Source organism: Charadrius vociferus, unplaced genomic scaffold (genome assembly GCF_000708025.1).
Source record: "Charadrius vociferus isolate BGI_N301 unplaced genomic scaffold, ASM70802v2 scaffold273, whole genome shotgun sequence".
NCBI classification, from domain to species: domain Eukaryota; kingdom Metazoa; phylum Chordata; class Aves; order Charadriiformes; family Charadriidae; genus Charadrius; species Charadrius vociferus.
In genome coordinates, this window is record NW_009647750.1 from 1181329 (window position 1) to 1191662 (window position 10334).

At 38.5% G+C, this 10334-nt stretch overlaps 1 protein-coding gene across 1 annotated transcript in view; it reads left to right on the plus strand.

The window, feature by feature from the left end:
• The first annotated feature begins 394 nt into the window (after positions 1–394).
• Positions 395–10334, plus strand: part of LOC104283886 (cohesin subunit SA-2-like) — a 60847-nt gene continuing 50907 nt past the window's right edge. The window contains exons 1-5 of the mRNA XM_009882121.1: positions 395–438; positions 5498–5582; positions 6228–6374; positions 7820–7916; positions 8907–8983. Coding sequence (XP_009880423.1) covers positions 395–438; positions 5498–5582; positions 6228–6374; positions 7820–7916; positions 8907–8983 — 450 coding nt within the window. The remainder of the gene's footprint in view (positions 439–5497; positions 5583–6227; positions 6375–7819; positions 7917–8906; positions 8984–10334) is intronic.

Sequence of the window (10334 nt, forward strand, 5' to 3'; positions counted from 1 at the left end):
GGCCGGTGGCTCGGTACGCGCCGCCCCGTCAAGGCTGCCGCTAGGTGCGGCGCTCCCACCTTCGAATTCTCCTCATCGAATTAATTTCTTTCTGTCGGAGTTGCATTCCCTTCTGCGACCTGTTTTTTGCGGGGGACTTCCTGAATTAATTTTAGGGGGACCTACCTAGAATTAACTCTTCTTGTTGTTTTTTTTTTTTTTTGTTGCTTGTTTTTTTTTTGTTGTTTGTTTTTTTCTCCCCTCCTTTTCTTCACAGCTTTTGGCTGCTCTTTCGCCCACAAGACCCAAAGCTTCGTTAAGTTTTGTAACGCTACCGCTCCTCTCGACGTTGCCTCCAGAAGCGGTGCTGACCGCCTTCGCTTGCTGTCTGCGCCGCCGAAATAATGTAGCGGAAATGATAGACGAGCCCAATGCAGCTGGTAACCTTCCCAGCCAAAAGTAAGACCTGGCGCAGGTTGTCTGTAAAATTTCTTGGTAAATTAGGGCGCTGTCCCGCGATTTTGTGCCCCTCGGATGGTGGGGCAGTCTACAATGTGTCACTTCAGGTGGGAGGGAAGAAAAAAGGGGATTTCCACTATGTCTTGTTACTAATGTTTTTGTTTTATTCCCTTTTATGTATTGCTTAGCTTCTTCTTGATGTAGTGTTTTATGCTGATTGACAGGGACCCTGGCCTTACAAGCTTTTCTGTGCCTTATTTGCTACAGTGCAAATGAGCCTACTTTGAAAAAAGATATGAACAGATTCATAGTCAACGCATGTATTCGCTTCAGGGGTCAATTTGGGGATGCTGAGGGGGAAGAGTGCTAAGTAATCTGTAGTCTCTCTGTTGGCAACGAGGGGGGCACTGCTTCTTTATATTTGTGTTTTTCAGGAATACGTCAAGTCTGTCTTTCATAATGTATCTTTTCAGTCATCAGTTGAGATGATCTAGAAACCAAATTATTCATATAATTGTTTAGAGAATGGGTTTTGGAAGTAGAAAGAGCAGATATAAATGAATAAATGATAAAGTTGAAACACTTGGACATGTCTGGTTTCAAAGAGTGAAGCTTCTTAGATGTCCAGTGTTGTACGCTTTGGACTCATTGCAGCCTAGCCTTGGTGATCCTGTCACCTTCTGAGCAAGTCTGCTCCAGGTCTTTTGCTACATTAAGCTCTAAGGAAAGCTGAGAGATGTATTCCTCGTAGTCCATGATGACAATTAATATAGCTTCCCTGATGTCCTTTCCAGTATGTTTCATCTGAAGCCAGCCTCTTGGTTTCAGAAGTGTCAGGAAGGCACCTGGCGATAGTTTAACTGAGCTTTTTATGTTGCTTCTAAAAGATAAAGCAGTTGTATTGAAATCTATAATTATAAAAATCTACAGGTAGGATTCTTCCAGTACCACAGATTGTTTCTTTTACACAGCTAAAGGAATATATTACATCTTTGTTAAAGAGGTAGCTTTGGTTTTAAGTGTGAGTCACTAAAATCTGCTCCAAATGTTTATTAAGATGACGAAACTGAACTCAGAAATTCTCACAATAATATTGCATTTGGGGACTAGGTGAAGGATTTTGCTTCTTCCCTGCTTCAAGTGGTTTTATCTCATTGGTAATACTTCAAGCGCTAGTGAAAGGGAAGGAACACATTTCTCTCTATCTATGCAATTCTGTGAGCCATATGTAACCATATGTAGTATAAAGGTCAACATTAAGATGAGGTAGGAATGGAATTCTGCCTATGCTTTCTTACTGATTGCCGATGGAAACAAAGTAAATGGCTGAGAACTGTTTCTTACCAGTGCACGAGGCGGTGAATTTAGGTATACAATAATGCTCGGTATGGCGTAGACTAACAGGAGCAAAAAAACTCCAACAAAACCTAGTTCAAAATTTGACAAACCTGCTGTTGCAGTCCAGTAGTTGAAAAGGTGTTAAATGGAGTTATGTATAAGCAATCACATGTTGTGGTTTGGGCCGGACTGGCTGCTGAAACAAACAACAGATGCTGTCTGAGCTCTCTCCCTTCAGAGAAGGAGGGAGTATCTCCCTTCCGGGAGAGGAGGAAGAGAGAGAGAGAGACTTACGAGTTTAGAGAAAAACTAAACTACTTTAATGAAATATTAATAATAAAATAATAAAAAGAAAATAATTAAATATATACAATATATATAAAACCATATGTAGCTCCCAGGATGATGATCACATCACCGCAGGCACTGGGAAGGTCCCAGACTGGACTTGGCAATGGATGGGAACTGGATTCCAGATCTGGATTCAGGAATGCATGGATTGGGATCAAAGGCAGATGAACAGACAGAGTCCTCCTTGGACACCAGCCATTGAAGAAAGAGGGCTGACCCTTTGATCCTTCAGCTTTTATACTGAGCATGAGGCAGATGGGATGGAATACCCTGTTGGTCAATTTTGGGTCACTTGTCCTGTCCGCTTCTCCCCACAGATGTGACCCCTCTACACTTTTCTACTTCTGACCCACCAATGGGGCAAACAACAAAGTCAGCTGACCTTGTTTTTTACAGCAATAAGTACAAGCAAGAGCCTCTCTAAATATCATTCCTTGGCATAAACAATACATAGGTCTTATCACTCTTGGAGCAAACAGTGTCTGAACAACATGCTGGTAATTTCAGAGAGTTCAGTTGGTTAGAAGAGGCTTAACTGCAAAGTAAAATTGCTAAACAGAAAATTAGTTCTGTTTTACCTCAAACCAGGATACGTCATCCTCAACTAGGTGCAGTGGTTCCTATTTTGATCAAGAAGATAAGAGGATGTCTTAATTCTTTTAACAGTTTCTTCAACAGAACCTTAGTTGTGCAAATAAAAACTCCATTAAAATAACTCATTTAATTTCTAAGTGGTTTCAAGGGGTTCATTTTCTAGGCTCTGGTCTAGTTCCTGCAGACGTTTAAGTACGAGTATTGATAGAATCTGGAATTAAAAAAAATCTCTTCTTTTGTGTAGGTTGTTTGTTGTAGCATGGTGCTTCCTGTGGCATTGCTGTGTGCTGTGGTGCACTGATAACCAAAACAATTCAGCAACTAAATGGCTTTTTAGTAGTAGTATTTAGTGCTTAGTTACACTTGTTGAACGTTTAAGACAGATGTTTGGTGCATGTGTGAAAGTCACTCTAACTGGTTTGATATGTTGTTTTACTTGGCATTGTTAGCCCAACATGAGGAAGCTGTAGATCAACGTTCTTCTCATCCTTGCAGGTTTTGCTGAGCTTTGGTAGGCGTGTTGTTCTGTATACCAGGCATTCGCCTACTTTGTTGAGCCCCTTTTGCCACAGGTGCATTTTGCCTGGCGTAAGCTGACGAAGTAAGTAGCACAGGGCCAGTAGATGCCATCTGTAGTGCCATCCTTCAGGATGTTCTTGGGAAAGTGACACATGAGTTAAAGCTTCAAGGAAGTATATTCTAGACAGAGGTATTAAAAGCAGTACGTGATCAGACAAGTGCTTGACTGAACTGTCCTGCAGCAGTTCTGATTTTTTCATTATTTAAATGCTTTAATTATAGTCACTGTAATCAAATGCAATGCGTTTATTTTCATTATAGGATGGAGTAAGTCGCTAAATAGTACATGCAAACAATTCAGGAAAATTGTTTGAATGTGTGTTGAGTGTTATGTTGAGGTATAATGCGGAAAAAGGTAGTACATGTTACTATGATGTTGGCTGGCATCTCAGTTGTACTTCTAGTGAAACCGTGCAAGTTAGAACATGTTAGTCCAAACCCATAATGTTGCATTCTTCTTTGAAGTCATGAGTGAAAGGATTTAATCACATAGGAGAAGCAGCTCCTTGACAAACATGTTTGCATTCCTTTTGTTTATTTGTGGTCTGTAGAAGAATCTGGGAAGAGCTAACTGGCATCAGAAAAGCAATACATATTGCTATCTCTTGCTGCTTGTTATTTTCAACTAGGAAGTCTCTGGTGGTACTCAAGATACTCAATCTCTGTGGCTTGCACTTACAAATCAAAGAAAACATTTGAAAACTTGCAAACTATTACTTATAGCGTGCTGACTTGGTTGGGAACTATAGTTCATCTGTCTCTTTTCTATAACATGCAGAAGTCCAGACAGCTGCTGAAAGAATTGGTTCGTCCTGAATTATTTTCTTGACTTCCATCTGTCAAACACTGTGGCACATTTTTAACTTTTCTATGACAAGATGTTCATTTAATTTAACTTTTGTAGGACTTTTCTCTGTAGGGAACTTAGGCATTTGCACAATTGTATTTAGACATTTGATATGTTTTTATAGAATTTTATATTTATAGGAGTCTTTGGAAGCCTGATTCTACATCTCTTATGGTGAAATGTCCCAATAGATTCAACGAGTAAACAAAGATGTGTTTAAATAAAAACTTCTGTCTGTTCTTACTAACAAAACATCAGGACCTGGGTCCTGTAGTTGATGCTATTCAGCCTCAGGATTTGCTTTGCAGAGGCAATGTCTGACTGAAACAGCCTTGGAAAGAACAACAACAGCAGTTATGTGGCATTAGTAAACCTAGCCGGGGTCGAGCTGGCTCTGCATCTGTAGCACAGTTAATTCTCCATCTGGGTTAGCCAACACTGGATATTGGAGAGTTGACTATATCTGACAGTGTAATACACTGTTCTTTTCTTTGTAAAGTGGTCACTTGTGATGGTACACACTCCTGTTGCAGCAGTATCATGAAAATAAAGTAACTGTACACTCTCATATTTGCTTTCTTTTTGTGCCTTCTTATAGTACAAGTCAACTGGCTTCATGTCCTGGCCACCGTAGTTTAAAAGGAGGCCATAGCAGCCAGCTACCAGTACTGGACCTGCTGCACAAGTGGGATCCAGCTCGTCTGCTCAAACATGACCTTTGGCAAAGCATATTGTTAGCATTGGGAATGATGAAAAGTGGCATGATTTCATTGCAGATAAATGTATGGCTTCAGATCTCCCAGAAGGTGCATCTTTATTTATAAAATTATTCTTCCATCATATTAGCGGTGACCTGCAAATGAAATTTCTTATGTGTCTTTTTTCTTCAACGTGTTTTACAGACAAAGTAAAACAGTTTCTTCCTCTCGTTTTAAATTGTAGACCCATCAAATGTGATTACCATGTTTTGTTTAGAGCAACCACAAAGTGGATGCATACTTGTGTTATTGATTCATGGTGCAAAGCCCTTAAGTCAACAAAAGCTGCCTTAAGTCAACATCAGCTTTCTATTTCATTTACTTACTTTCTACTTCCTTGATATCTTTGATAGTTTTGCTAGTTTTCTAACTACCTGTATATCTTACAGGAAAGCCAGTAGTTTGAAAAAGGCCCAAATTTCTGGTGTACTTTTAAAGTTAGCTGTTTGGTTTTTAGTAACAAAATCACATAACTTCCAAATGATTCATTAAAAATATTAAAATACTTACATATGTTTTTATTTTCTTCTGTTGTTTGTACTGAAGTGTGTATTTCTGTGCTCTCACTGCTAACCCCTTCAACATGTTTCAGAGAGAATGCTGTCTGTGATGAGACTGTGCCTGAGTCTGCTGTGCAGAATGGCAGCTGTGTGAGAAATGGCAACCTGAAAACACCAGTAAGTTGATTTTAAATTTTTTTTACTATTTTTTTTATTATTACGGAGTTGATTTTCTGTCTCATTCAATTGTTACAAAATTGAGTATTAGATAAAAAAATCGCGATACAGTGCACCTAAATTCTAGTCACTGGTTACAGCTTTACGACCAAGTTTCATTGGCATCAGAACCTCAACGCTGGCTTTTGAACAGTCAGTTCACTTCAGTGTGTATTCTTCCTTAGCTGTGCATTGTACGCAGCTGATGTTAATTTGCACGTTGTGTGTTTACCCTGTGAGTGAGAAGATGTAGAAGAGCTTCTGCTTGCTGTCTGTTCTTCAGAAATTACAGCTGCCACTGAAAAATGCCTTCTGGGTAGTACACAACTGTTCAGAACCTTCTTTCCTGCTATAGCTTCCTATGCTTATGACTCATTTTTGAGGGAAAAAAAGTCAAACTGATAAACCCTTTCTTTCGTCTCCTTCTAGTATGGTCATGTTTGATAAGGCTTTATCAATGTCCTTGAAGCTTAAAAGTTAGCACCCTGGGGAAATCCTTACAATGAGAGTAAAATAAACTTGTTATTAGGGGATAATTCTCGTATCTGTGAATGGCTGTTACGTGTTGCATTTTCTCACGTGCTTTCTTTGCTTGACTTGTTTCAGAGAGAGAAACGGAAGGTCCGAGAACAGTGTGAAAACGTGAGGAGAAATTCTTCCAGTAGCAGAAGAGTGAGCCAGCTGCAGAATGGCGAAGTGGTTGAGGCAGTTACATTGTTTGAAGTGGTTAGCATGGGGAAGCAGGCCATGCAGGTATTTCTAGCTCTGAATTCTGAGAGGAGTTGGTGGAGGGAAGATGGATAAACAGTGTTCGTTTCAGTTAGTTGTACTCTGAAGTGTTGAAATTTCGTTATGTTTTGGCATAGGTGGGGAAGAAACACGTTTGATGGAAAAAACTGTTATGAGCATGGCTGTTGAAAAGAATGCATCTTCAAGAAATTAGTCAAAAACTAGCTGTCAGATACTTAAAAAGAGGAAGGAAATACATACCTAAACCAGTCTTCCTAAATCAATGTCTGAACATGTGAAAAGGGAATTATTTTTAAAAAAATACAGAAAAGGTCCATCACTAGAAAGTTTTGGTTGGTCAGGATTCTGAAAATCAGTCCTTTTTTTGTTTTTTCTGGTAGCTTACCTTTTGGTATTTTTCTTTTACCTCTATTCCAATGCAGTTTGGCAGCAGTTTGCATAATAGTCAGGTTCCCTGTGCATCTATATACTTTATACACTTAGCAACTTTCTTCAGTGTGAGGAATCCCACCTCACCATACTCTCTGAGCATATGTGTATATTATGTTTGTATGAGTGTATGAATGATTAAAATCTGGAGCCCCATGTATTTTTATACAGGGTTATACATATGTCTCCACTGTTTATTGTCTGTAAGCAAAGTGTGTGTGTGCATACATGAAAAGTACATTTATATTTTGGATGTTAGACCTTAGTTTTTCCAAGATGTGCATGTGGGTGGACTTTTGCCATGCTACAGCAGTGTTAACTTCAGCAGAGCTCCCTGAAGAGCTCAACTTCTGCTCTGCAAAGCGGCAACTTGAGTCTAGGCTGCTGCTGCTAGAATTCATTAGAGCTGTGTGGCACTACCGGTGGGTTGAAGCCTGGATGGATTGTCCCAACGGGCCTGTGTCACATACAGGCTGTAGGCTGGACTGCCCTAGAAATGAAATTTGGAGTTGTTTTTTTAGCTTAAGTGTAATATGTGAACTATTTCAGCCTTCTGCACAAACCGGATACTAGAGAGAACTCCCAGGGACAATTGCTGATATTAATTTAATATTAATTATTAGATGGTGCAGAGGTTAAATGCGTGGGTTGTGTTTTGTTTTGATTTGTTTTTTTTTTTGTTTAAATTAAATTATTACCTCAGTGCTGGCAAGAAATCAGAAGGATGACGTTTTGGTTTTTGTAAGCTGTGGTTATTTTCCCTGTTAACGGGGAGCAAAGCATCTGTGAATGGCAACGGTCCTAGAGCAGAATGAGCAGTTCAAGACTTCATTTTGCCCCAGAAGGAGTCTTTTGCATGTACTATTAGAAATGGAACAAAATGGTGTGGAGTTTATTCTCATTTTTATAATTTAATGGAGATGCAACAATGTTAGTTTGTCTTTATTATGAATGTCCTCAACGGCGTGCAGCATGCTATGTTCAGCTCCTGACTAATGAGTTTCTTTAATCTGTTCTAGTCTGTAGTAGATGACTGGGTTGAAGCTTATAAACAAGACAGGAATGTGGCACTTTTAGATCTGATCAACTTCTTCATTCAGTGCTCAGGCTGTCAAGGTAATTTACCCTCTTAGTAGCCTTTTTTATTGTCTGTGGGTGAGAATAGTCTGAAGTGTGCTTTCTAAAATATATTTTTTTATCTCCAGTAAATCATGTAATTGTAGTCTGTACTGTTTGTTAAGACAAACTCCAGATGCGCAGGACTAATAGCAAAGAAAGTTGCTGGTTAAATTCTTTGTGTTTACAGCATACCAACTCTCAGAGTTGTATTTGAACATGGTTTGCAAAGTCAGGTTTCTGAAGTGGCATGTCACATCACTTTGCAGAATCCCCATGTAGGGAAGATGGCTTTGATGACTGTTCTAATTAAAATCCAATATCTCAGTTGCCATTTGCTTTGTAATTTCCTAGTATCCTTTTGTTTTGCGAGTATCTTTCTTTGAAAATAAACAACTAGCAAATTAAGCTACCCGCTCTGGTGGTTAGAAAAGCAATCTCTTGCCTCATTGCAGTTACTTTTACAAGAGGGTTGTGAAGTTGTCTATTTCATAACAAACATTGAGACACAGTGACTTCTTGGGACAGTTTGCTAGCAAAATGCTTCAGGATGTCAAGAAAGTTTTAAGAAGACTATTCTGTTAGCTTGAAACTTCTGAGTGTATTTAGGCAGCTAAAATGTACTTTTTTACACTCCAAAATTTTTCCCAATAATATGCCTTCTCTTACGTAAAATGTTTTGGGGTTTTAGACTAGCAGTGGGCAAAATTTTAGTAAATCCTTGAAGTAGATGAATGGACAGAGAAAATAGCCATGCCAGACAGCACAGGGCAGATTTCTCTAACATGAATTTCGGGTTTGGTTCATCAGTATTTTCTACTATAAGTGAATTTATGTGTCTCCTTATATATATGTTGTCTGTACTGGTGTAAACAGAGTTGCCTTTTCTTGGTGTTTCTAAATTTGAAATAAAGTCCTTACTGTGGTTTGGACTTGATTAATGTAATACGGTTGTTGGTAATTCTTGTTTTTAAAACATTACTTTTCCAGGCATGGTAACAGCAGAGATGTTTCAAAGTTTGCAGAAGAAAGATGTCATGCAAAAAATGACAGAGACCTTTGATGAGGTAGGCACAGCTTTGATTTTGCATGTCTTTTTTTTTTTTTTCTTTATAAACAATTGGCTTTACCTTAATAGCCAGCCTGGACAGAGTTCTTGCTGCTTATCAGGAGCTGTGTCCCATTTCCTTAATTTAGGAAAATAATCCTGTTTTTCACAAGAGAAATTTGATGTGGTGATGACCCATTTTAGCAGCAGCAGTATGAGGATTTTTTTTGTAAGTCACTTTTATTTTCAGAGTTTTATTAGGGTTATCTAACTGTAGTCTTCCTGAACCTGGCTTTCTCCTAGGAGTTCTTTTGATAGTGACTTGATAGAGATAAATATAACCCGGCATTGCAGCAGGCAAATGGTTCCTGAGGTATTTGGTTGATAGGTAAATACTATTGTGGATTACTGATGAGCTCATTCAAAGATTTATTTGAATCTTTTAATTCTGTTTTACTGACAATATGATTTTTTATGACTGTATTATGTCGTATGAAGGAAGAAAAATGCATTTCTGATTTTTAGATAATTGTCAAAACAGTAGTGAATATCTTATTTCTTGAGGATTGTTAAGAATAATACATAGTTTTACAATACTGTTTCTCTATTTGACTCCTCCTTGACTAATTATGCCAACATCAAATTTTCTGCAGTGCTTTCACAGTTGCTTCTGTGCCTTTTTTCTGTATTTGCCACCTCTGAATTGATTTGTCAAGCAGCAGCCATCAGTCTTGCTTTAATTGAGCATCTCTCACAGACCAGCTGCTGTAGAAATTCCCACAGAGGATGAATTTGCCAAATAGTTTTCTTCATTTTAGAAGTGTAGTAGCACTTGGGCTAATATTTGACAGAAATGATACGATATGTGTCTGGCCATATGAATTAGTAATCTGGCACTTCTTTCCCAACTAAATTAGCTCTGAACACACTCACGATAGGGTAGGTACTCTGGAAGGTACGAAGATGTGATTGTTGTTATCATCAGCCTGGATGTGTTACAGCTCTGTAACCTTTTCTCCTGTCCTGGTGGGTAAAAAGGATGATTCTACAGTTGCCTTAGAAGCTGTATTCTGCGTCCTATATAAACAAAGTAGCTTGTTTTGGGGGCATTATTTTGACATATTACTCTAGTGAAGCATTTTACTGATGGAAGGAAGTGATAATCCCTGGGCTAGATACTCTGTGTCTCTGTTTTTTTGGTTTTGGTGGGCTTTTTTCATTTTTCTTTGATTCTAAATCCAGTGAATTCTGAAATTCTTGGTCTGTTTTTAGAGAAACTTAAGCTAAAATGATTTATGATTTAAATGATTTATACAGAATTAAGTATTTTTAAAGACTCTGTGAGCCAACACAGGTAGGACGCAGGAATG